Genomic DNA, 26265 nt, shown 5'->3' on the forward strand with positions numbered 1-26265 from the left:
GCCCTTTCCAAAGTCTGAAACCAATGGAGAAAATGGCCTTCCCAGACATCATCTCAAGGATAACAACCAAAATGTGACCTGGGATGTTTTAATGAAGGACGTTTGTTCTGCTAAGGCAGAACAGCTACACCCAAACGGCAAGAACAGCTAACAGAGGTCCACCCAACAGAAGGGTCTTAGGAGACACACGCACAGAACGGGGAGAAGCCTCTGAAAGGGCGAACCGGGCGGCAAACCTACCCAAGATCTCGGGATTCCGGATGACAGAGCCAATCTGCCTTAGCGCCTGCTGTCCAGCCTTCTGCACTTTCACATGAGAATCAGTTAGGACCTCGGTGAGCTTGGGCACAATATTGGGGAGGCAAGAAGATAGCTGCTTCGGGGCACAGTATGCCATTGCCCCAAGCAATTCCACGGAGCCTAGGGGACAAACATAGAGACTGTCAGTGGGCAGAAAGGAGCAAACAATTCAACTCAGATCTCACGTACTCCTGAGATGCAAATGCAATTCATAGGGAAGCAGTGGAAACACTGAAGAGCACCAGCCTTAAATGAATTCAAGCAGCTTTGTAGCACTGATGAAAAATGAACAATCACACAGACAAAGTACACGTTACACAGAAACACATGAGCACAGTAGCTGGGTGTTGGAAAAACTCACAGATCCCAGCGACTGGAGCAAGAATTCACTAGCTGACAAAAACTGTTGAGAAAACTGGAAAATCGTCTGGCAAAAACTAGGAACAATTTATAACAATATTAAAAAACGAACAACTTTGAAAGGCTTGGGGACCAATTCCAGAGGACTCACATCGAAACTGGCCCCTCGTCTCCCGGGAGAGAGAGAGGCGAGGGACTCGGGCTGCAGCCTAAGGCATACGTGTTGGACATGGCCGACGAGGAGCGTTGTCTTGCTTGATTTTACCTGTTTGTTATGAGGGGGTTATTTACTTTTTCAAGGGAGAGGGGAGGTTGAGAAGTGAGAAGGGAATAGGGTTTTATTAATTGAAAAAATTAAATCTGATGATGACGAAAGGCTCCTTTCCAGGACCATAGAACCACAAAAGGAGATCTGAGAAAGCTCTGAGATCTTTTGACCAGGAATTCTGAGGGCCATGAACTTGTTTTTAAAAAGTATTTTGATTAATTTCAATATTTCAATATGATTTGTTTCCTTTGTTTAAAAAAAAAATAGGAACAGACTAGGGAGTTAGAAGAAGAAATCCAAGCTATCAATAGCCTTATAAAAAATGTTCTGAATCACTAACAGAGAAATGCAAATTAAAACAACCATTTTTGCCTCATCTCCATCAGACTGGCAACGGTAAATGAGAAAAGGTGGAGGGGTACATTCATGCACTGTTGGTGAAGCAGGGGACTGGCCCAACCTTTCTGGAAGGCAATTTGTAACTATGCTAAAAAAAAAAAAAAAAAAAACTATTCAACTGTGCACATCCTTTAATTCAAGATAGATCTATCAGGTCTGTGCCCCAAAGAGATCAAATAGGAAAATGATCTCTCTATAGATGTAAATATTTATGAGGCGGGCCCTTGAGAGTGCTAGGCTTGGAGTCAAATCTGGCCTCATTTGCTAGGCAAGTCACTTAAGTCTGTTTGCCTTAATCCACAGGTACGGGAAACAGCAAGCAGCCCTGACATTCTATAGTCCACTAGTTCATGAAGAATCAGACACGAATGAACAACCACAACCACATTTCTAGCAGTTCTTTTGGTGGTAGAAAAGACTTTGAAATGGAGGGGATACCCAATGCCTAGGGAACGGCTGAATAAGTCATGGCACATGAAGGGGATGGACTGTGTGGTTTATCGTAAGAAGGCGATGGTTTCATAGGAGCCTGAGAAGACTTGTTTGATGCGGAGTGAAATGAACAGAATCGGGAGAACTGCTACAACCGCAAAATCCTTGCAGACAATCCACTTCCAGAGACATATGACAGACACAGATGCTAGCTGAAATGGAGCTATTGTAGATATGGCCGATATAGGGATTTGTTTTGCTTAACTGTATGTGTTTATAATAGGGTTGTTTTTTTCCCTTTAATGGGGCAAGGAGGGAACAAGACGGAAGGGAAAGAAAGAAAATTGTTCTTTGAAAAAAGTCAAATAAAATGTAACTTGGAAAAAAAAAAATTCAATGACCAGTTGCTCCACGCCCAGGCTCTAAAACTCCCATTGTGGCAGGCGAAAGCTCCAGAGCTGGTTGAGGCTTCTGGGATAAGCAGCAGGGACCCACAGAATCCTCAGCACCGACCCATTAAGACTTCAGATTGAGGATACGGATCCCTTAAGAACCCCTACTCCAAGCAAAAAGGAAGAGCCGTGGGTGTGGAACACTGCAAATTATGTCAACTTTTTTCAAACAACTTGTTCAGTTTGGTGAATTATTTTTCTCTTCTTCCTCTTTTTTAAAAGAAACATTTTTTATTATAAGGAATGAGTCCCAGGGAGGGATTGTGGGAGGAACACTGGGATACATCTGGGAGATGTAAACAAAGAAATTATCAATAAAAATGCATTCTTAAAAAACCTGAGAGGAGTCTCCCATCTATTTCTGGAAACAAGGAAAAAGGGTTTTAGGTGCCCTTTTCCAGGGAGAAATAAGGGGGAGCGAGGCTCAGGACAGCCCTCTTACCAGCTTTGGTCCTCCAGGACTCCTCCTCGAGGGCAGCCAATAAGGAGGGGAGAACCAGCTTCACGCCGTGAGCACTCAGGTTACTCATCACGGCTTTGGCACAGTCATCTGCAGCCTCAAAGGAGGAGAAAAGCGATTCAGAAGCAGCCCCCAACCCAGCCCCAAGGGAGGCTGAGACTCCACATCATCCACAAGCATTTGGGGGGCTTCTCTACGGCAGGCCTCAAGTCTGACTGGGCCAAGGGGATCAGAAAGTCAGAGCCACAGCCCCCGGGACCTCGGCAGCAGCAGGTGCCCAGCTCTGTCGGACCACCCTCGATAAAAGGAGACCCACCGGAGCCTCTGCCCTCAGCGACCGAGGAGAGGGAGTCTAGGGAAGCAGCCACTCACCAGGGCCCCCAGGAGCTGAGGCCCCCCTCACCCCAAGGGCCCACCCCTCCCAGCATGAACCCCAGCTGTTCTTCTCCAGATCTCAGAGCTCATCTAAGCCAGCCTCCCACTGCACAGGGAACTGAAGCCGCGATAGGAGAAATATCTCAATCTCACAGATGGTCCGGAGCAGGAAGAGGATCTGAATCAGGACCGTAGCCCCCCGTGCAGTGCCCACCGATGGCCTCAAGACTTACCTCGCGCACATACTGGTTGCCATCTCCAAAGCAGAGCAGTAAGTGCGGCAACACGTGAACGACGTACGGCTCGAAGAGCTTCCCCAGCATTGTGCAGAGCATCTCGAAGGCAAAGAGGGCCCCTGGGGGGAAAGAAGGGGGTCAGACCGACAGGAGGGCACAGGGAAAGCGGGCGGCACAGCTGGGAGCCTCCGGGGCTTGCTCCCCTGCCCAGGCCCACAGAGTTGTGGGGGACGCGGGTAAGCCAGACCGCTGCTCTGCTAGACCGCTGCCCTCAGCAATCACTGACGCTGGCACCCGAGACGGGTGGCGACATCCTCTCTCGGCAGAGAGCAGGAAGAGCGGGCGCAGGCTGCACGAGGAGCCCTGGCCAGGAGAAGGCCCCGGCCTCCCATGGAGCAGAGCCCGCCCACTCACCCTCTCGCCGGCGGAAATTCTTCTTGTCCTGGATGGCATCGGTCAGTGTGGTCATCATCTCCTGCTGCTTCAGGGAGAGGATGCCCAGGCCCTTGACCAGGCCCGCGAGGCCGTAGGCCGCCCCCTTGCGCTCGGCGTACTTGTCGGATTCCAGCAGCAGCTGCATCAGCTTCTGGATCATGCCCCCGGCATCCTCTTTGATGGCGGGCACCAAGGGCGGCAGACAGCCGGCCACCGACTCCTGGACCTGGGGGGAGATGAGCCCGTCGGTGCAGCCCGGGCCCACCCCAGGACCATGCTCTGCCCGAGCCCAGGGAACAAGGAGGACCAGTCCAACTCCTCGGCTGGGCCCCAAGCCTGGTGGCCTGCCGCCGGCCAGCCCAGGTGTACGGAATGCCCGTGGGCCTTCTCCTCCTTCCTCCGGGATGACTCGGCCCCGTCTGACTGAGAGCTGTTCCCCCTTCCGCATTCCCGCTTTGGCTGAAGGCCCCGCACTCGGTCATTGCCCCGCGGGGCTGCCTCCCCTCCGGGCTTAGGTCTAAGAGGGCTGACCCGCCCCTCCCCGGCCGCCTGAGTGTCTCTCCCTGGCACAGCTGCTCACGGAGGAAAAGTCTGCCCGGCTTTGTCAGCGCCTCAGAGCCGCCGAGAGCCTCGCTCCGATTCTGCCTGACGGGGCCGCACAACACGGACCAACTCAGAAAGACCGGGAGCTCCCTGAGGGCAGGGCCCAAGCCTGTTTCCCGCTTCTATCCCGGGTGCTCGGCAAAGTCTGACAAACTCAGCCCGGGAGGGGGCGCTGCCCTTCAGCACGCCGGCGGGGGGGCCACTTACAGCGAGGAGGGTCTTTCTTTGCGGTTTGAAGAGAAGCGGGGGGTTCGACACAAAAACCATTTGTTCCCTGCCTGCTCAGTGGGGCCGGGCCGCTCCCTGATTGCCTCCCCAGGAGTCCCTTTTTTATCGGGGGGAGGGGACCCTGAGCCAGAGGTTTCTTAGGCAGACAGGAACTCCCGGGGAGGTCACTCCCTTCGCCAAGGCCAGCCGGCCCCTGCTCTACAGCTCATCCCTCAAGCGGAGTCAGAAGCTCCAGGCTCTAAAGTAAGCGTAGCTCGCGCTCACACAGCGTTTTAAAGGCGGCACAATGCTTCGGGTGTTAACCCCACCGGATCCTCGGGACAAAACTGGGGAATGCCAGTGGAAACCCCTTTTACGGGGGGAGAAAACCGAGGCAGGCAAAGGCGGAGCGGCCCGTGCAGGGCTGTGTGGCTTGTGCCGCGCCCAGTGGCCTCCCTGTGTCTCCTGCGAGGGCGCAGGCGTGTCAGCAGGCCCTGCCCAGGTATGTCTGTGTCACGCCCTCCGGCCCCATTCCTCCCCAGGCCGCTCTTCCCCTCCCACTCGAGGTGGGGAGGCCCCGGTGCCGGAGGTGACTGGCCAGTACCTGCTGGGAGGGCGTGGAGAGCGCGGCCACCAGCTTGGCCACGATGGGCTTCACTTTGGGGTCGCTCTTGTCCAGATGCTTGGCCAGGGAGCCCATCAGGATCACCACGCTCTGCCGGACGGCGTCATAGCTGGCGTCGTTGGGGGCGTCCTTCAGGAACTCCTCGAACACGGGCAGCAGGGAGTTGACGTTGTCCTGCAGAGCCAAGAGCCCACTTACGATCCTGGCACCTTGGGCCGAACCCTCCACAGGGAGCACTAGAAGGCCGGCCTCTGCTCAGGGGGTGCGGCCCGCGGCCCGGACGCGGAGGGAGGACTGAGCAAGGACAAAGGCTGGGGCCGTGCTTCCAGACAAACCAGGGCGCTGGCACCAGAGGGCAGCCTTGCACTGAGCTTGTGGGACGCGGGGCTTCCCTGGCAGGACGCGCCAGCCTTCAGCCACACCTTTGGGCGCTCGTCGGTCGCCTCCCTTTCTGCCCTTCTTCCCCTCCGAGGAGGCACCCGGGCCCACCGCGGCCCTCCCGCCCCCAGCACCAGCTCCCCACCTTGCCGTGCGTGTTGAGCGTCGAGAGCGCAGCGTCCAGCATGCACTTGCGGACGTCGGGGCTGCGGTCATTGAGGGCATCGGGAACAAAGAACTGGAAAAGCGGCTTCACCTGGGAGCTGTCCAAATACTGCGAGAGCTTGTTCAGAGCCAAGGCCAGGCCGCACCTGGGGGGAGGAAGGGAAAGCGGGGAAGTGCCGGCCCCCCGCCGGCAGCCCCAGCCCACGCTACCCCAAGGGGCCACACTCAGAACGGCAGCAAAGGGCGCCAGCCTCGGCACCAACCCTCTCCTCCTCGGGGCCACCTCTGTGCCTCAGTTTCTCCAGATGTAAAATGGAAACTTTCCCCTCCCTCGGCCCCTGCTTCAGGAATGCCGTACAGATACAAGGGAGTACTGACGACAGACGTCAAGGTCCCTCTGAAGTAAGGATGCTGCTAGCGTGGTCACCAGGGCAGAGCAGGCCCACCTCATCCCTCAAGGGAGCGAGGCCCTTCCCAGGGCACCAACAATCCCCAGGGCCCAGGGGTCCCGAAATGGCTGCGCCGCTCACCCGGTCTCCCAAAGGTGACCGGGGCCGTCCTCGGCCACCACACTCACACAAGACCGTGTGACAAGCCCAAGGGGGAGGCCACGCACAGAGCATTATGTCCATTTTACAAAAGAGAAACCGTCACAGGGAGGAGTCATTGCCCACGATCGCACCGAGAACGCCTGTCCGTCTGTCCTGGGGCCGGACTGAGCAGATGCCCCCACTGGCCCCACCAGCCCCATCCCGGGAACGCTGCGGTCACCAAATACCTGGCTTCCCACTGATCTGGCGGAGATTCCGAGATCACTCGTCCTAGGGCATCCAAGATCGGGGGGGGCCTCTGTAAGAGACCACCTGGTCACAGGGATTTGCCCAATCAAGGCAGCATGTTCTCCCCCCACCCTTGCGCCCTGGGACCCCCTGGGCACCACATTCACTCTCTGGCAGGCTGGGCCCTGCCTGGTCACTCGGGTCGGGCTGCCCCCTGGCCTTGACCTCTCCGGCTACTCACATAGAGCTTTTCCTGGTAGATCTCCATGAGCCTCCCCATGACCTCGGCGGCCTGCCGCGGGTACCGGGCCACGGCTTGGGAAAGGGCCTCGGCCCCCGCCTGCCGGACGGCCGCCTCGTGGTAGATCACGTCGTCGATCAGCATGGAGCAGAGGTCAGGCTGAAGCTCCAAGTTCATGGCCTCCCAAAGCCTTCAAGGGACCAATAAGCAGAGAGTTAGCCTTGACCATGACCTTCCTCCCCCAAGCTGGGCCCTGCTCCCCTAACACAAGCACACACGAGAGTAAATCAAGTCAGGAGGTTCGGAAGGAGGCGCCCGGTCTCACCTCTCGGCCCGCTTCCGAATCTCCTCCTCGCTGTCAAACTTCACCACCCAGAGTCTGCGCAGCAGGTTCAGGCCGTTCTTCTCGTCGCTGTCGGGGGTCGGCAGCACCATCTGGAGCTCCCTCAAGCCCTGGAACGAGCCCCCCAATCAGCCGCTCCCCAGCACTGAGAAAAGGCACCCTCTAGAGCCCAGGGACAGCCGTGAGCGACCCCAGAACCCCACGTCCATTTATCTTTCAGTCTGAGGTTCTCACAACACCGCGGGCAGTGGCGTCCACAGCTGCTCCCTCAGTCAAAGGAGGACAACGATTCCCTGCCCCCCGCGCTCCCCCTTCCCCCCTGGCTGAGCAGGCCCATGAGGTTCATTTAACGCCAGGGGAAGACAAGGCGTTCTGGTGGAAAAGTGAGCCGGGCTCGGGATGCAGGGGCCTCGGCACCGAGCCCGGCCTGGCCCTGCCAGTGACTGAGACCTCAGGCTCCGACCCTTCTCCGGGGCCAGCAGATCCACACCTGGAGGGCCGTGTCCCGCACACTGGAGCACGGGGACCGCAGGGCCTGCAGGAGCACATCCACCTCCTCCTGTTCCGCAAAAGCACAGCCGTCGTCCCCGCTGCTGCTGGCGCACAAGGCCTTCAGGGTGTCTGCAGCCAGGCCCTGGGAGGAACAGGGACAATTAGGTGCACCGCACAGACCGGGGGCCCGGGAGGCCGACAGGGAGAGCCAAAAGGCCGCTGAGACTCCGAAGGCGCCCCCCGGCCCGTCCCACAAAGGGCACGCCCGCCAACCAGTGTAAGTAAGCTGGGGCCTGACGGCTCAGGGGGCTGAGCTCACACACCTGCAGGCGGGGAGAGCCGGTGCCGATCACTCCCGTCAGCAGCCGCAGCATGTCTGTTCGCGGCAGCAGCTCGGGTCCGTTCTAGGAAGCAAAACCACACCATGACTTAGGTTTTTGGCAGAACTGGTGGCCCAGCCAGCAGTGGGACGAGAGGCAGAGCCCCACCCAGTGAGAGGGACCCCCGTCCCTGCTACGGACGCCAAACCTGCCCGGGGCAGGGACTGATGCCCCTGGGGGTTACGCACTGGGAGGCTGCCTCCTAACAAGCTCACCTTCTGGGTGGCTCTCCAGGAACAAAGCCAGAGGTCGGCTAAAGGAGCCCAAGAGGAAGCTCATGACCAAGCCTGACCCCCAAACCTTGGGAGGCTTGAGCAAGCGAACACTCTGGGCCCGAGCCAAAGGTCACTCGCTAAGTTAATCAAAAACTCAGCTGGGGCAGAATACGGGGGGTCCTGGCCAGCCTGAGAAGGAAGGGGCCTGTTCCTGAAGAGGCAGTGTGAGAGGCCGCCCAGCGCCCCCAGCTGGCCCCCCCTCCTTCCCACTCTGTCCCAGGAGGGGCTCACTGGGCTGCTGTGTCTCCCGCCCCGGGCAGGCCGCCGTCCCCACCTCATCCACCCACAGGGCCTGGTTCCTCGGGGACGGGGACGATCTCAGCTGCGCATGGACCGTGAGGATCTGCAAGATCTGGACCATGAGCTGCTCGCTGTCCTCGCTCCGGCCGGGGCTCTCAGTCAGCACCATCTTCAGGAAAGGAAAGACCAAGGAGAAGGCTGGGGCGGAGAGGGGCGAAGCATCTGCGGAGAGGAGAGAGGAGCTGTGAGGGCCGAGCGGGCGGCCTCCCCGGGGCCGGCCAGAGCTCGCGCCGCTGCAGGGCCGAGGAAGAGAGCGTCAGAGGCAGCCGGCCAGACTGAGGCCCGTCTTCCCCAATCCCACAGGAAGGTAGGAGCCGGGAGCTCACGTGAGTCCCTCCTTGGCGCTCTGGCAGACAGAGGACCCGACCCCCCGGCAGCTCCCCAACATCTGGCTTGGATCAGGGCCACCCCCACCTGGCTTGGGGCAGAAGCAGCCCCTACCTGGCTCTCCCTTGCCTATCTTGACAGGGACGGTGTGGGCGTGTAAGAGGCTCACAGCCCGCTGGGTGGCGGCCGAAAGGTCCTCCTGGCACCAGGACTTGTCCAGGACACACTCGGGTCTCAGCAGACGCAGAGTCACGTGGCTCACCAAGGTACCTGGAGAGGGTGCGAGAGAGCCAGGGTCAACAGGCCTGGAAGGGCAGACCAGCCTCCCAGCTATGGCCCAGCGGAATCACAGAAACTCAAGAGTTAAACGAGCCCAGAGACCATTCGTCTGACCCTCCCAAGCCCCATTCTAAATTCTCTGGCGGTCTCACAGCTGGGACCCACACCCTGTTGGGCCAGGCCCCTCGGGGTCGGCATTTGTAACTCCCTCCCCGGGTAATCCCTGCTCCACAGCTCGGCATCCCAGTCCTGGGAGACAGCCAGCAGGGGGCACCGCTCTGCCCGCCAGTCACTCAGCGGCCCTGTTTCCACCTCACCAATGTCTGTCTTTCACCATCGCTCCCAAATCTGCCTCTTCCTGAAACCCAGGAAGTTCCGAAGGCAGCCCAAGGTCACATCCCCTTACGTGGCTCCCAGAACCCCCTGCGGATCCCCCTGGAGTCTGCAGCCCCCAAACCCTCCAATCCTCAGAACACCTACTATCTATGTCCTCCCCTGAACAGTCAAGAGGAAGGTCTTCTACTTGCCCATGTTTTATTTGCTGGCTTGGAGAGGGGGAGGAAAATTGGCAACACAAAGTTGTTTCCAAAACTATCATTATGTGTATTGGGAAAATAAAATACTTTTGAGGAAAAAAACCCAAAAAACTAAGTCCTTAAGAGAGCCAAGCCAGTGCTCATCTATCAGAACCCTCTGGGGTCCACATCCGGCCGGATCTCCCATTCATGGCGCCCACACAGGAGCCCCAGATGCAGAGCCCCCACCCTCCCACCAGCAGCCCCGGACATCCATGGTCTGCTTCCGTTCCCCACAATGCACTAACCCACCCCCTCCCGCCCTGCCTGACTCACCTGGACAGCTTCCACACAAGCCCTGAATGATGACCAAAGCCCCAGTGACCTTTGCCCTCTGAGCTGGCCCCCCAGACCATCCCCCCTGCCTGACACTTCAGCCCTTCACAAACTGGCTCCCCATTTCTAAACTCCTCTCCCAGCAGCCTCCTCTCCCGGCCTCAGAACCAGGCCCTCGTCCACACCAGTGCCCATGCCCGCAGTGCTCTCCCTTCCCCCCCACCCTGTCTTTCTCTAAGGCTACGAACTGCTAGATCTGCCAAAGTCACGGAAGCTCCCAGCATTCAGGAACCGCGGCTTCGTGAGCACGTGCGCATCTCTCTTTTTAAATGTGAAGCTGCCCGGTGTAGTGGAAGGAGCCCTAGGTTTGGGACGCGGCTCTGGAGACTTGGGATGACAGTGTGACCCTGGACATGTCCCCTTCCCTCTCATCTGTACGAGGGGAGCTCTAAATGACTCTCGCAGCTCCAGGTCCTGGATGAGGAGGTCGGACTGGGGCCATCCCTTCCTCTGACAACCCCCATGTGTCCAGTGGCTGCCCCCGCCCCAGCCACGAGCCCAGGGGACCCTCCGGCACCCAGCAGAGAGGTACTAACCCAAAGTCTTCAGCCTCGGGGGCATGACGCAGCCGGACAAAGACAAGAAAGGGTCCTTGATCCTGGGAGCGGCCAAGGGCGACTTCAGCAACGGCAAGAAAGAGCGCACCAAGATGGGGATGTACTGGGTCAGCCCCGGCGGGTTCCTGCTCAGAATGGTGTCCAGGAGCCCAAGGGCCGCCTCCAGGGAACTGTCCAGCTGCAAGGAACCAGCCGAGATCAGTGCTCACGCCTCTGCCCCGGGAGGGGCTCTGGCCACCAGGACCCTCGCCACAAGTGACACTCACCTCCTGCAGCCGCCTCCGGATCTGGGCCTCCTTGTCCAGCTGGGCCCGCATCATCTCCTTCTGTTTGCTGGTCAGCTGGACCTCGTCCTTGATGCCCTTCTTCTTCTTTATCTCCTGCAGCAGAAGAGGACGGGTCACTTGCCTGCCAGGGAGCCTCGCTTTGAAACCCAGAGGAGGAAGCTGCAGCTGGAGCCCAGTAAACACCCGGCCCCGCCCCTTACTGGCCCCCGGCCCCCAGTCCCACGGCCGCTCCCCTCAGGAGCTTGCATTCCCTCTCTCGGGCCATACATTCTCAGACCCCCGCAGGTCATGGGCCACTAGCACCACAGACCCCCCCCCCCCCGCCCCGGGCCCTGTACCCCCGGCACAGCAGCCCTCGCTGACCTCCTTCAGCTCCAGCTCGATGATCTGCTCCTTGAAGGAGTAGGCTTTGTTCTCGCGCTTCATGTTGGCCTTCTTCGTGCTGTCCTGCTGGGCGCTAGGGACACCGCCGGGAGGGGGAGGGGTCAGCCCAGCCCACCCTACGTAGCGGCTGCCCTACGTGCCAGGGCTAGGAGGGGAGACGAGGCGAGAGCCAGCCCGCCCCGCCCCGAGGAGCTCATGCCCTACTGCAGGGAGACGCGGGCACAAGGAAGGAACCGTGCACGTCCGGGGAGACTTGCCAGAGGCCGGGGCTCTGGAAAAGGGGGAAGGAAGCCTGCCCGGAGCCGGGGAGGGGAAGGTAGGGGACGAGCCGGGGGGAGGCCTTACCTCGGAATCACGGACTTGTCATACAGTTCCCCCGGCGGGGTTTTCATGATGGCGAACTCCTCCCTGGTGACCTGGCTCAGGGCCGGGTTCTGCACCGCCGCCGTGATGGTGCCGATCAGCTGCGGGAGGACCCGGTGAGGGGACAGGACGGAGAGGGAGCCCATGGCGTTCATGGACGACTGTCAGTGCAGAGAATCAGAGTCAGGGCGGAGCGGCTGCTTCTGCAGTGTCCCCTCCCTCGCCCCCCGCTGCGTCCGGACGCCCTCCCGGCCTCATCCAACTCTGGGGCTGACCGCCTGGCCGTTAGGGACAGTGTGCAAGAACACACAGAGAAAAGGACATGGCGGCTGCCCCCGGGAAGCTTACACCCCACTGAAGCCCTGGGGCCCGCAGGGAGGCCGAGGGGCAGGGACATGGGGGAGACTTCTGTCTCAGCAAGCTCATCGTGACACCCGTGTGAAAGCCAAACGGCCAGAAGAGGGACGGAGGCAAGGCGAGGTCGGGGAGCAGAGTCCAGGCCTGCCCTGGGGTGGTGAGGAGGGCAGCAGACCCCCACTCCCCAGCACACGTCCCCGCACACCAGAAACCCAAGAGGGAACAGGGAGAGGCTCGGGACGGCCCCGAGGCCAGAGGCCGGGTGACTGACGCCAAGGCCGGCGGCGCCTTCAGCAGAAGCAGGGAAAGCGGTTCAGAAGAGGGCGCGCGGCCCTCCGGGACTCGATCGGGGCAGTCGGGGACAGGGAGGCTCAGAAAGGGGAAAACCAGCCAGAAACTGCAGGACCGACTCCTCCCCAGCGATCAGCGCAGTTCAGTGGCTCAGACAAAACAGGAGGCGATCACGGTACCTGGTTCAAGGGTATCTGAGTGTTGATCCTGGGGAGAATCTGATCCAGATGCTTTGTGATGAAATCCGTGGGGTTGATCTTCATCTTCACCAGCAGGGCCGGCCAGAGCCCCGACTGCACCGCCACTGAGGGCCAGAAGGAAGGGGGCTGAGCCTCCTGGGAACCATCCTCCAGGAGAGGCCAGCTGAAGCTCACCTTCCCCGCACAACACAGGAGACACACGGGCCCCCTCCCCGTCCGGGCCCCCTCCCCGTCCCTGCCCCCGCCCCGCCCTCCAGCCGCAGACCTATGGAAGGATGATGGGTGACGATCAGCATCTCCTTCGCCAGCCTCTCCGTCTCTGCGATATCGGCCTCTATCCCGGGCACGGCCGAGATCACACACAAGGTCTCCTGGAGGACGCGAGGAGGCACGTAGGCCTTTCCCTGTTCCGACAGCTCCCCAGATTCGGTCACCAGAGACTCGGCTGGCAAGACCTGCAGAGATGGCACACGTGAGCACAGGACAAAGGCTCAGAGGAAAGACTCGGGCCCGCCGCCGCAGGGGCACTCGGTGCCTGGGCAGTTTCCCATGGGCTGCGGCCGTCCTGCCCTGGGCCCCCGGGCTGGAAGAGGGGGCCACAGGGAGGAAGCCCTTGTGACTCTGTCTGTAAATCTTTCAGGTACAGGGGAAGGGGCAGCCAAGGGTCAGAGCCTGGAAGGGCCGCCAGGGTCACAGGTGGGCACAGGGCGCAGGAGCTGGCGTCTCTACACTAAGCGCCCCCCATATGTGCCTCCTTAAAGACACTTCTCCCTAGGACACAGAGCGGCACCAATGGATGGGGCCCAATTGGAGACAGGGAGAAGGACTGGGCCTGGGACTTCATTAGAGAAATGGTAACTACTCAGGAAGGAGGGAAAAGGGAACCTGGTGGCAGGAGAGAATAAAGAGTCTAAAGTGACTGAGGAAAACCGATTTTGGACTCCACAAAACACTAATCACGGGAGCCTAAAACCCAAGTTCTAGTTTCCACTCCAAGGTTGCTGACTCAGAACCTCCAAGCCTCAGTTTACTCCTCTGTGAATAGAGATCTCGTCACACTGCCTGCCTCCTAAAGGTACCTGAAGGAACCATCTTGCAACACTTAAAAATACCATATCCATTCTAGTTATTAAAGCTACTGCTCTCACCAGCCCCAAGGGAAGAGCAACAGCTCGGGGGGAGCCCAAAGCCGAGATGTTCCTCGTGCGGCCCGGGCCCAGCAGCCCCAGCCCAGGTCCTCTACCTTGTGAGAGTTGAGGATGGCTTTCAGCTCGTCCAGCAGCCCGTGGGCCAGCGTGTAGCCGCCCAGGGAGGACAGGAGCTTCCGGACCGTCTGCTGGGCCTGCCTCCGCACGTGCCAGGTTCGGCTCAGGAGCACGGCCACCAGGGCCCGGTGATACTGCCTGCAAACAGAGGGACGGTGGCTGAGGGAGGCCCACGGGGGCCTTCCCAGAGGAAGCCGAGGGCCAGCGGGCCAAACCATACGTACTGGACTTTGCTGCCGGGGAGTCGGTGAGCGTGATCCAGGAACAGCCTCTCCGCCAACTGCAGCACGGTGCACAAGGCTGCAAGAGACAGGCATGGGAACAGTCAATCCCAAGCAGGTCTAGCCTGGGCGAAGTTGTTCTAAAGCACCGTTTCCCAAATTACTAAATATCAGCCAAGACGGTTCAGGAAACCTTGGTTTTTCCCAAATAACAATGCACTCTTTTCTGCACAGAACTAGAGCAACAGTTTGTCTCCCTCTGGGAATGGAGTCTGCCACCAGTCAGCCAAAGCTTTTCAGTTCCCTGTTACACCACCAGAAAACCCTCTCGACAGCACCAATTAGCCAATCAGCTATAATTACAGCCAATCTAAAAGCTCCATTATTTCCTTGTCTCTACAAATCTCCCAGCTTCTCCCACACACTTCCTGGCTCGGCAGTCCTTCCCGCCTCATGAGCGCTGCGCGTGCTCCCCGCACACCTGAACCTGTCTACTTGCGTCAAGTTTGCCAACCTGCTCTTGGGACACAGGCACAGTGGAGAGCCCAAGACGACTAGTCAGGGGCTTGACTTCCACAGCCCTGTGACCCTGGACAAAACCAGCCCCCTCCTCTGTGAAAGGAGGACTAGACACTCTCCAAAGTCCCTGCCCGCCCCGAATCGGCCACCCCAGGATGCACCTGTAAGAATCTGTGCAGAGCTACTTGCTGAGCCGACCCAAGAGCAGCGGCTCCTAACGCAGGGGCTGCAGACTTGGGCTTTTTAAACGTCTGGCTAAGTGAAACTCAGAGCAATTGATTTCCTTCAGAATTCTTTGTCTTTGAAGCTAATTCTGCACAGGGTCCTGCAGCGGTCAAGGACATAGAAAAGGCGAAAGACCCCTCAGGCTGACAACTTCACTCACCATCCTCCGAAGCCAACAACAGGAACTTCTCGGAGGTAAAAAGCTGCTTCTTCTCATCTACAATCAGCTGCCAAAAGCTATTGAGCTTGGCCTCTGCAAGGAGAAGGAGGCTGTGCGTGAAGGTCCCATCCCCGGAAGCCTCTGACCCCAACCAGCCCCTGCCTCCGCCCACAAACAGCCCAATCGTTCCCTTTGGGGTTTCCTGGGCCTCCCTTTCTGAGGTTGATACTTAATGTGCTGGACCCCAAGAGGTAAAGACACCCCCAATCTCAAACACTAACAGACTGCTGCAGCAATCGGGGGGATGGGTCCCCCTGCACAGAGTAGAGCAGAACTGAGATCGGTTAAGGGAGAGCTGAACAGCACAGGGGAATGGAGGAGTGAAAAGGGGTAGGAAAGGAAGGCCTAACACTGCTGGCACTAAAGGCACGGAGAAGTCTGTCCTGGACGTTCCACCTCCGGGTAGCCCATATACTGGAGCTTTTCCAGGCTTCCAGCATCCTCACCTGGCTTTGAAAATTTCATCTAGAAGAAAACACCGTTTCCCCCCCACACACTTTAGGATGGGGGTGTCCACATCGTGAACTGAGAAATACCAACAGCTCCTTTTATGAGACTGAAGTGCTTGGGGGCTGGCGTAACAGAAAGCTAATTTAGGAACGGAGGAGAAGAAAGCTCCCCGGAGACGTCTCTAGTGCAGAAGGCTCTCTCTGGGGCGCTTCCACAATGAGACTGAATAACTTTTCCTCTGACTAGCCCAATGTGACAGCGGGGGGTGAAAGGGAAGGGATCCTATTTTCATTCCACTTATACAAACTTCTGCATGTTAAGATGCCCTCAGCAAGGACCTAGACATGACCCCGTTCCCAGACTCCAGCTCCTTGAACCCAGTGACTCTAGAGCCCTTACCAGCTTGAGTGTCGATCACAGACAGTCTGCAAATCAGCAAAGCTGCAGCAACACCTTCTGTTACTATGGAAACCTGAGTGCTCTGGGATGCTGCCTTTTCTACCGTCTGGATCAGCAGGGGCAGAAAGTCCATTCCTTGAAGGAGCGTGTCACCTGTAGGACAGGAAAAGACCCTCAGGAAAAGACTCCAAAGAGTCCATAAAGGGCCTTGCTTGAAAATGGTATTACTAACCCTAAATTACCTTTTTAAAAAAATCTTCCACATAACAAAGGAAAACAAACTGGGTCTATGCACATACACTAACCACCCAGACACAAAAATCAAAGCTGGCCAACCTACACTTCTCTGAGGAACTGAGCCAAAACATTTGACGGACTAACCCAAAGTGGGAAGAGGTGGAGGAGAGGCTACTTCCCAATGGAGCTGCTGCTGCTGCTTCCCTTATACTCCTCTGATGAGCTCAGCCCTCTCCACCCACTAGTGAGTCCCTGTCTCCCCTCCCCCCCTAGGCCTTCATTCCCTTCCAAGTCCTTTTTCTAACTTCTGTACCTTCATCCCTCCCCCAACCCTGCTTTCCATTTGGGTGTTTCCCCCATGAAGATGTAAGTTCCTGAGGGGGGCCATCTCTCTCTTTGCTGATATTTGTCTCCAGCACTCAGGGCTTTCCGCTAAGAGTGGACACCTAATAAATGCTTGTTGCCCTTTCTTTGTCCTTAAGCCACTGAAACACACTAGTTCCCATTCAGTCTGAGCCACTGATCTAAGCAGAGAAGTGGAGGTGGGCTTCTTTCACACCATCCCGGAACAAGGGGAATGTGCTCATTCCCAAGCACCTGGCGCTGCACAGATCCAATACGATCCCTCCGCCCCTTAGAGCAGAGGCTAATGGGCAGAAATAAAAATACAGGGAAAAAGTCTGCCGACTTCTCCAAGAGGAGACTCAAGACAGGTTGGTGGCCTTGGATACACTCAGAATCCTGGCTCACTGAGGTAGGGATCTGCCCACAACAGTACAGTGACTACAAGGCTGAGCGCAGACTCGCACCCAGGTCTGACTTCAAGTCCAAAGCTTTTCCCACTAAACTTTCCTACTTCCTCTGCTTTAGGGAAAAAAATGAATAAAAGATCTTTCGTTATTTTTCAGTGACACAGTCTTGCTCCCCAAGTAACAGATGGGATACCTAGGGCACAAAGTTTATGCAAGAGGTATTTCCTACACAAGCATCAGTCTTCTTTGTCAGTGTTCTCTGACATCTGCCAAGGACTTGGGAACCCAAGGGGATGGACATTACGCAGACTGTCAGACACTGTCGACGTGCTGGCTGGTTCTGTTGAGCTGCCTTTTTTTTCTCTTTTTTATTCTTTGTTACAAGGGATGGCTCACTAGGTATAGTAGGAAAGTGACACATTCAGAAACTGAAGTGATATAAAAACAAAAAATAGTAATAAAAAGGCATTTAAAAATAGACTAAGCATTTTTCTAATCAACAATCATCAAAAGTCTCAAGCTATCAAAAAGGGAACTCATATACTGGGGCATTGGATAGACAGGGAAACAAGCTCAAAGAATTTCATTCAAAAATTTAAAAAATAAATAAACAAAACCCTCTCCGTTCACCTGAACTCTTCCACTCCTTTACTTCTAATGACCAAGGCTGTATTCCTGCTGGCATATCCATACCAAGATAGGTGATCATCCATTTTTTCCAAAAAAAAAAAAAAAAAAAAAAAAACCCAGCAAGTCCTAAACTAAAGCTTCTATGAACCAAGACTCGTTAGAACTGGTCCTTAGAAATCAGAACATGCTTCCACAAATTCAGAAAATGAAGTCTGTGGTCCCTTTCTTGTTCCTCCACTAACATGTAGTTCTGGATTTCTGTGGATGGCTTTCCGCACCAGACTTCTAAGTGAGGAGGTGTAGACACCTGCCATTCAGAGTGGCCAATCCTCCAGGTTTCCAGTTGGCTGGAAGTGAAATAGTGACAGGCCTCCTAAGGCTGCCACGGGAGGACCAACAGGTCCCAGCTTTCTTGGGCATGCCTGAGTTCCAGACTCCCCACAGGATGGGCACGACTCACCTCGGAAGGAAATAAGCATGCACTGCAGGTAAGCATGTCTCACAGCAGACGTGGACGTCTTCAGGCTGAAGGCCTTCTTCAGCCACTCGATGACCTTCCTGGGCACTTCGGTGGTGAAGCGGTTACACCAGAGAGCAAGGGTGGAGACAGCATGGACCAAGGTGCCCTCGTGAACTGGCAGAGGAGGAAGGGCCAACATGAACCAACCAACTGACCGGGACCCAGCAGGGTAGGGAAGGTTTGCAGATGTTTCCAGACACACCTGCACACATGTTCCCTCTGGGAAAGGAAGCCCCTCACAACAGACTCCCCCGCCACCAAAGGGAAGCCTGGAGGGCTCTGGACCTCATCCATTCAGGCCCCCGGAACCGTGGTTTCTCACCTTCTTGCTGGAGGAAAGGAATGAAGAGCTCGGCCACGGTCCCACTCAGGGCTTGGCTGGAGAGCCCAGAGACCACGTGGTGGCTGAAACTCCCGATGCCTAGGGGAGCCAGAGAAGTCCCTGTCAGTCAGTGCTTCGAGGGAAGGCCTCCCCCAGCCAGGACAAGGACGAGCTGCCATTCTGCTGGCTCGGGGGGAAAACGGCCTCCTTCTTGCTGGGGCCTGCAGCCCGCTGCCCCCTAGATCCCCGGCCTGTCCTGCCGCCTCTCCCTCCAGCTCTACCTGAGTAGAGGTGAGGTTTCTCTCAAGGCACCGAGCCCAGCGCCCGCCTCCCTCTCCCACTTCCCATGGATCCTCTTTCTATCCACTGTTCTTGCGCGTGCCAGCTGGGATCCCTGTGTCCCCATCACTGTCAGCTCTCGGCCCTATCTCCCCAGGGCCTCACATAGTGTGTCAGGAGCACTGAGGACCCACTCCTCTTCCCAGGGGGCTCTCAGCTAACCCAAAGTCCAGAAGGATCCTTCCTACCCAACCACAAAGTCTGGCTGCCCTACTACTAGCCCAATTCTCTTTCCGACCACCCTGTACCTGAGAGGACACTCATCTTCTGAGAAACAATGGTCAGCTTCCCCTCAGAGCCTGTCAAAAAAAGTAAAAACACGAGACTTACATTATCCAGATGGGTTGGGATAACATTTCTTTTAAAAAGTCACCCGGAACAATGAAGAATAGCATTTCCAGTGCTCAAACTATATCATAAAGCAACAGTCTTCAAAAGCATCTGGTACTGGCTAAAAAATAGAAAGGATGATGAAAAAGACCAGACAAGAGAGAATCATAAACAATGGAACTCAACAACCTTGTGTTTGATAAACTAGAAATCATAAATTATTTAGGAAAGCACTCTCTATCTGATAAAAACTGATGGAAACGGGTTATTTATACTTTCTGAATTCAATTCTCCCTGTGCAACAAGAAAACTGTTCGGTTCTGCACACATATATTGTATCTAGGATATACTGCAAACCATTCAACATGTAAAGGACTCTTGCCATCTGGGGGAAGGGGTGGAGGGAGGGAGGGGAAAAATCGGAACAAAAGTGAATGCAAGGGATAATGCTGTAAAAAATTACCCTGGCATGCGTTCTATCAATAAAAAGTTATTTAAAAAAAAAAAACTGATGGAAAAACTAGAAAGAAGTATGGCAGAAATTAGGATTAGATCAACACCTTACACCGTATTCCACAATATATTCTGAATATTAAAGATCACAGCTCTGAAGAGGAAATGTCTTCTTAACCAAACAAGGGATAGCAACAATTACAAAAGATAAAACAGATAACTGATTACGTGAAACTGAAAAGCTTCGGCCCAAATAACATGGATATATCTAGGATGAAAAGGGAAGTGGTCAAATGGAGAAAAAAAATTCTTGTAAAATATCTGATAAGGGTTTGGTATCCAAAGTATATGAACGACAAATCAGTTCCATTTGTTCAATAATGAAGAGAACCAGCTACCCCCAGTGAAAGAACTCTGGGAAATGAGCATGAACCACTATATGACATTTCCACTCTTTCTGTTATTGTTTGCTTGCATTTTTGATTTCCTTCTCAGGTTATTTTTATAACCTGATGTTATGTCTAAGTCTGATTTTTCTTGTGCAGCAAAATAACCGTACGGATATGTATACATATATTGTATTTAACGTATATTTTAACATATTTAACATGTATGGGACTACCTGCCATCTAGGGGAGGGGAGGAAAGACGGGGAAAAGTTGGAATAGAAGATTTTGCAAGGGTCATTGCTGAAAAACTGCCCGTGCATATGTTTTGTAAATAAAAAACTATAATATATACATATATATATACATACATATATATATGTGTGTGTATATATATATATACATATACATACATATATATGTGTGTGTGTGTATATATATATATATATATGAATGACTAACAGCCAATCTTCAATAGATGAGTGGTCAAAGACGATGAATAATCCATTCTCAAAAGAACTGTAAAGTATTAGCAACTACATAAAAGAAAGCTCCCAATCCTAACAATAAGAGAAATTCAAATCAAAACAACTCTGAGCTTCTATTTCACCCCATAAAATTCGCCCAAGATGACAAAAGACAGATAATGGTGGATACCAAAGGGATTGAGGGAAGACAGGCACACTGGCACATTGTTAGTAGAACAAGGAAATGGTACAAAAAGGCCATTTGCAATTCTGCAAATAAGACGGTTAAATTGTTCACACCCTCTGACCCAGAGACTTCATTACCTAGTTTAGGGACCAAAAAAGTCCCCATCTGCAAAAGAATATTTACGGCAACACAATTTGTGAGAGCAGAGGTTGGAAACAAAGGACATGCCCATGGTTGGGGAATGGCAAAGCAAATGATAGTTTGTGACTATAACGGAATCTGACTATGCTGCAAGAAATGGTGAATGGGATGAATACAGAGAAGCACGAAAAGTTGAGTGAGCTGATGTAGAATGAAGGCCGAGCCAAGAAAACAACGTATACACAAACTATAACCGGGTACACGGAAAGAACACCTAATTACTAAAGACATTAAAGAGCAAATCAAGCTCAAAAGAACCACCATGAAAAAGACCTCCCCACCCCACCTCTGATAAAGTACACAAGTACACATATTTCCAGATTTTTTTCAATGCACTCATCAGTTATGCTGATATTTTTTCTTATTTTTCTTTTATCTTTTTCAAAAATGCTATTTGCTATGTGATATAATACTCTGAGAGGGGGAGGCAGAAGGGAAGGCACACTGGAAGAAAGTACAATGATGTAAAAAATAAAAGACACTAATAAAAAATTGTTTAAAAGTTAACCAGGAACAAGCACAAAAGTTTTCCCCAATTACAGGTTGGATATAAATGTGGGCCACTAGGGGGCACCACAGTGCACAGAGCACCAGACCTGGAGTCAGGAGGACTCCTCTCCCAGAGTTCAAAGCCAGCTCAGACACTTCACCCTCTCTGCCTCAGTTTCCTCATCTCTCAAATGAGCTGCAGAAGGAAACAGCCAGTCATGCCAGGATCTGCCAAGAAAACCCCAGACGGGGTCACCAAAAGTCCTCCAGGCCTGGAACAAGGGAACCAGCACGTGACGGCAGCCAGGTCTCGGCTGACCTCCAGGAAGGTCCCGCGCTTCCGCCTGAGACGACGGGCACTTACCGCCAAGGATAGCAAAGAGGTGTCTTGTCAAGGACTCCATGGCTGACGGGTCACTGCACTGGCGCGCCAGGTTCCTCAGGGCCACCACGGCCTCGTCCATCAGCTGGGGGGTGTTAGACTTTAGCTGACCTGGCGGGACGACAGGCAAAGACAGAGGCCCTCAGCAGAGGCCCAGGATCACCCCCCGGATCCCGAATGGAACCGCCATAAACTGCTTTCCACAGCAGCCCTTCACAGGCTCACAGACCCCGGCGGTCATCTGGGCCAAGCCTTCCCCCGAACTGAACAGTCTCACTCTTAGCATGCGCCAAAGGCTGGGCCGCTCAGTCATCCTCCAAGGATGGAGAGCCGGCATAGGGAGGACGCTGCCCAGTTGGGCACCTCCTGCCGACCGAACCAGCCCGCCCCACTGGGGACCCCGGGTCTCAGTCTCCTCATCACAAGCACTGAGAAACCTCTCAAGTCCCTGCTCCAAAGTGAGAGCCCTTGAAGCAAGAGGAGAGAGCGAGGGGAGGCGGGAGGGGGAAGAGGGGAAAGGCAGCAAACTTGGAAGGACCAAGAGGGCCTTCCCTCCCCCAGCCTCCCATCAACAACTGGTTTAAGTCTCCCCTGCCTGCTACCAAAAAAAAAAAAAAAAAAATCAAAAGCCAGATGCTGACCAGCCTTCTGAGCTCTGATGGAGCTGCTGCTCCTCCCTCATGCAGGATGGCAGAGAGGGAGAATGAGCATCTAATGAGCAGATTTGGGGTGATTAGAGCTACAGAAGAAGTCAAGATTAGGGAGAAGGGCACTTAATTGCACTTAGATGTCTATATTTCTTCAAAGCTGTCAAAGCAGTGGAACTATTTAATCACAGCAGGATTAATAATAAAATTAATAATAAAGTGTAAATAATGCACTTGGCTACTTTAACAGAGTTCTATTTTATCTAAGAAAACAGGATTTGTCAGAAAAGCCCTCCACGACTTTGGACTCCCTGAGGGGCACCCCCACAGCTGCAGGGCGCCCCAACCCGGAGCCAGTGAATCTGCTGCCCCATTTGTGGCGCCTTCCTCTAAAGATGGGGCAGGGGTCACAACACTTACTAGCCAGGCCTTTCACGATGTCCAGGGCGTACTGGCTGAGGTCAAGGGTCACTGATGCCAATAAACAGGAGACAGCTAAAAGCGGGGAAAAACAAGGAGTTTTCAGAGTATTTAATAAATCCATTCGCTTAACTCAAAGAGGATTCCTCGAAGTCTAGGAACCACAGAGTCTACTGGTTCTCTCCCCTCACGCCGAGCAGGAATCATGGAGCTGCCCTGTGTCATCACATGAATGGGCTTTCTCCAGGCCCACCCCTGTCGCCAGACCATCCTAAGGTTCCCCTGAAAACGCTGCCGCCTGGTCCTAACTGCCCCCCATGGACCCAACAGGGAGAAACCCAGCAGGGGGCCCATAGTAACCCCATTATTCCCCTTTCCAGGGCTCTCCTTTCCATAAATTGAGGAGCCCTCTCTAGGCGGGCCCCAATGAGACAAATGACTGCAGCAGATCTGTTTCCTCCTCTTGACCCTAGTGACTAACACTGTCTCCAGGGGTCAGCTCTCTGGCCAAGAGAGTCACTTTCTTTTTCTTTTTTTTTTTTTTGGATGAGGCAATTGGGGTTCAGTGACTTGCCCAGGAAGTGTTAAATGTCTGAGACCAGATTTAAATCCAGGACCTCCTAAATTCAGGACCAGCTGCCCCAGGACTCACTTTCAATGACGTTTTCAGGGCTCCGAAGTAAGGATTTCTGCAGGGAGGGCAGCACCAGGTCCTTGAATTCAGAGTGCGAGATGTAGCGGAGAATTGGGGCACAGTGATCCTACCGAGAGAGACAGAGTCAGCCGAGCGCTCACAGCCTCCTCGGGCAGGGTAACCTGGGGGCCGGAGAAGGGGCAGCCGAGGGAAGGGGCAGCTGAGGGAAGGGGGAGGAGAGGGAAGAGGGAGCCGAGGGAAGGGGGGGCCAAGGGAAGGGGCAGCCGAGGGAAGGGGGAGCTGGGGAAGGGGCAGCCAGGGCTCTGCCTCACTCACCAGCAGGTACCTCTGAGGCTTGACTTTGCTCATCAGGATGTTCTTCATGTAGAAGTCCAGCAGGGCACTCTGCAGAAACAATGCCGGGTCATCGGAGCGCCCCTGCTCCGTCACTGGCCTCCAAGGAGCCGTGGCTCCCCCTCGGGGCTGTCCCTCCCTGCGCAGCAGGACCCTCCCTAGAAACTGGCCGGTCTCAGAGAGGCCTGTCCCGTGGCCACGCTTTGAACTTAGCCAGGCCTGGTCTCTGGGGCTCCCTGGGGGCACCTTCGGGTCACAGCGAGCCACCAGGGCATTAGCCCGTCCCAGACGAGGCTGCCACTCAAGGAGCAAGGGAGAAAGACCTTGTTCTTGTGTCTCAAGGGAAAAGCTAGAGCCTCTGCTGAGGCCCAAGGTCCCTCCCCCCCCTTCTCCTCTCCCCACCCCAGCAAGCCGCAGGGCAGCGCGAGGCCTTGGCCCGGCCCGAGCCCCGGGGCCTCCGACTCACCTTGTGCCTGTTGACCACGTCCATCTCTTTCTGGCTCGTGCAGAACTGCACCAGGAGCCCGAGCATGCCGGCATAGTTGTGGCTCGGCTCAAGGCTGAGGATGACAGACAGGTACTGGTCCACCAGGCCCGAGTTCTGCAGGAAGAGTGGGCCAGGGGGTCAGAGGAGCGCCCGGCAGGGCCCGCGCCGAGACCCGCCCCTCCCCACGCCCTCCACCACCTCTTTCCACAGCGTGTTCAGCTTCTTCACGGCGCCGTCCACCGCGTGCTTGTGAGAGCCGCCCAGGACTTCCAACAGGAGCAGGCACTGAACCTCCACCTGCCAAGACCAAGCGGAGCCCGGGTCAGAGCGGGCATGACGCCTGCATCTCACCGCCCCACACCAGCCCCACCCGGCCCCTCGTCCTCGGCTCCCTCCCAGCTCTTCCTCTGGCTACGGTGCTGGGACCGGGCCCTTCCACATGCTTCAGCAACAACGGCACGCCAGCTTCATCGCCTGGCACCCGGCAGGCCCAGGTTTGGACGGACACAGCCAGGCTGCTGGGAGCGAAGGCAGGCTGGATTCCTGAGGAACCTTCCCTTGCAGCTCCTTAAGGGGACACAGACAGTGGGCCAGGGTCTCCCTTGGACACATGACTGAACCCAAAGGCAGGGAAGCAAAGTCTTTGGCCTGAAGCCCCACCCAAGGCAGGTACCACAGCCCCTTCCCAGCCCGGCCCTAACAATCTCCTGCTCTCTCCGGGGGGCTCCAATCCCCCCCCACATAGTGTCCAAGGCAGGGTTCTCACCCAGACCCTCCATCAGGCTACCATGACCCCCACTGTGCCCTCTCTAGCAAAGTCTGCCATCAGCAAGATTTCTGCCCTAGGCATCGGCTGTAAGGGAAGGTGCCTCAGGAGCCCAGCCTGCCTTCGCTCCCAGCAGCCAATTCCTACTGGCACTGTGGGAGGCCTCCCAGCTCTAGGCCCAGGGAGTGGTACTGAAGTAAAAGCAAAGGCGAAACATGGGGACAAACACATTGCAAGCCCCGGGGGAGCTCTCTCCGCTGCCCCCCCCGGCCCTAACCCAGGCCCCGCCTGCCTCCTCCACCACCCACCAGCTTCCTCCAGGTCTCTCCTTGTCTCTTGGTCCGAGTAGGAAAGACGACACGGACGAGCAGGCAGGTCCAGGAGAGCGCCAGCAAAGCCGCAGATCCGCTGCTCTTGCTGGGGCAAAAGAGGCAAGATGAGGACAGAGCCCGGTAGCCGGACACAGGCTCCGCCTCCTCTGGGGATGGGAACGAGCCTCCCATGATGAGCCAGGAGCGCCCCCAGCACCTGAGAAGGCCACAGGAGGCAGCGCCCCGGGATCCCTGGGAGAAGAAGCTAAATGGCCCCAGACCTCACCTCCCAGCAAGATCTAATACAGCTCCAGAATGTTGGAGCATTAATGGGGTGGAATGTTATTCCACAGCAACAAATCATGAATTCAAAAAACCTGAAAAGCCCCAGATGAGATGCTAGAGTGAAGGGAGAATCATCACCAAAACCACTGACCACAACCCTTATTTACAGAGCCCGTTTACAGCTAATTCTCTCATCTGATCCTCACAACAATTCTGTTGCATAAGTGACACTAGCATCGTTTCACAGGTAAGGAAACTGAGGCTAGAGAGGGGAGGGAACGTGCTGAGGGTCACACACTGGGATAAGCCAGCGTTAGATCGCCCGTCGGGCTCCCTCCAAGTCCAACAGCCCTTCCGCCGCAGCCCCGAGCTGCCCAGAGAACAGAATTTTCCCACAAGTGTTAAATGGCAACAAAATCAATGCAAAGAAAGGGGCAAGACGGTCTCTGGAATGACCTTGCTGCATTTTATATATGCTTGCTTGTGACTCCATTTCTGGGCTTTCAGGTTTCAAGGGCCCCAGCCAGAGCTTCCCCGTTATGCTAGTCATTGTGCCAGACGGCCTCCCCGACTCCCCTCAGCGAGGATGCTCTTGATGCAACGGGTCCCTCACCAAAAAACCCATCTATACCATAAAAGAGCGTGTACAACCACCTGAGACTGGTTCCTTGGGTTATCCTTTTAGGTTGTTTGTGTTTGTATTTTCTCCCATTCTTGGTCATATAGTGAAGGCCAACACAGGTAGCTCGAGACTATTGCCCAAAAAACATGTGTGAGAGTGTGTGTGAGTGAGTGTGTGTGTGTGTGTGTGTGTGTACTACTCTGTGTATAAAACACACATGGATGCTTTTATATAAGCGTATATATCTACACAGACCTATATATGCATAGACATACGCGTGACTT

At 55.3% G+C, this 26265-nt stretch overlaps 1 protein-coding gene across 1 annotated transcript in view; it reads right to left on the minus strand.

The window, feature by feature from the left end:
- GCN1 (GCN1 activator of EIF2AK4) overlaps nucleotides 1-26265 on the minus strand; it is a 63271-nt gene that overhangs the window by 28099 nt on the left and 8907 nt on the right. Inside the window, exons 5-37 of the mRNA XM_051972917.1 lie at nucleotides 25072-25180; nucleotides 24196-24294; nucleotides 23977-24111; nucleotides 23493-23561; nucleotides 23175-23283; nucleotides 22523-22597; nucleotides 21438-21566; nucleotides 18809-18859; nucleotides 18222-18320; nucleotides 17840-18013; nucleotides 15761-15913; nucleotides 14852-14944; nucleotides 13951-14026; nucleotides 13705-13864; nucleotides 12727-12916; nucleotides 12441-12565; nucleotides 11596-11774; nucleotides 11230-11323; nucleotides 10846-10959; nucleotides 10559-10757; nucleotides 8947-9102; nucleotides 8480-8667; nucleotides 7874-7954; nucleotides 7549-7692; nucleotides 7041-7168; nucleotides 6716-6905; nucleotides 6474-6544; nucleotides 5676-5841; nucleotides 5132-5326; nucleotides 3697-3943; nucleotides 3280-3401; nucleotides 2654-2768; nucleotides 241-420 (exon numbers count right to left, since the gene is read on the minus strand). Coding sequence (XP_051828877.1) covers nucleotides 241-420; nucleotides 2654-2768; nucleotides 3280-3401; nucleotides 3697-3943; nucleotides 5132-5326; nucleotides 5676-5841; nucleotides 6474-6544; nucleotides 6716-6905; nucleotides 7041-7168; nucleotides 7549-7692; nucleotides 7874-7954; nucleotides 8480-8667; nucleotides 8947-9102; nucleotides 10559-10757; nucleotides 10846-10959; nucleotides 11230-11323; nucleotides 11596-11774; nucleotides 12441-12565; nucleotides 12727-12916; nucleotides 13705-13864; nucleotides 13951-14026; nucleotides 14852-14944; nucleotides 15761-15913; nucleotides 17840-18013; nucleotides 18222-18320; nucleotides 18809-18859; nucleotides 21438-21566; nucleotides 22523-22597; nucleotides 23175-23283; nucleotides 23493-23561; nucleotides 23977-24111; nucleotides 24196-24294; nucleotides 25072-25180 — 4415 coding nt within the window. The remainder of the gene's footprint in view (nucleotides 1-240; nucleotides 421-2653; nucleotides 2769-3279; nucleotides 3402-3696; nucleotides 3944-5131; nucleotides 5327-5675; nucleotides 5842-6473; nucleotides 6545-6715; nucleotides 6906-7040; nucleotides 7169-7548; nucleotides 7693-7873; nucleotides 7955-8479; nucleotides 8668-8946; nucleotides 9103-10558; nucleotides 10758-10845; nucleotides 10960-11229; nucleotides 11324-11595; nucleotides 11775-12440; nucleotides 12566-12726; nucleotides 12917-13704; nucleotides 13865-13950; nucleotides 14027-14851; nucleotides 14945-15760; nucleotides 15914-17839; nucleotides 18014-18221; nucleotides 18321-18808; nucleotides 18860-21437; nucleotides 21567-22522; nucleotides 22598-23174; nucleotides 23284-23492; nucleotides 23562-23976; nucleotides 24112-24195; nucleotides 24295-25071; nucleotides 25181-26265) is intronic.

Source organism: Antechinus flavipes, chromosome 1, assembly GCF_016432865.1.
Source record: "Antechinus flavipes isolate AdamAnt ecotype Samford, QLD, Australia chromosome 1, AdamAnt_v2, whole genome shotgun sequence".
NCBI classification, from domain to species: Eukaryota; Metazoa; Chordata; class Mammalia; order Dasyuromorphia; family Dasyuridae; genus Antechinus; species Antechinus flavipes.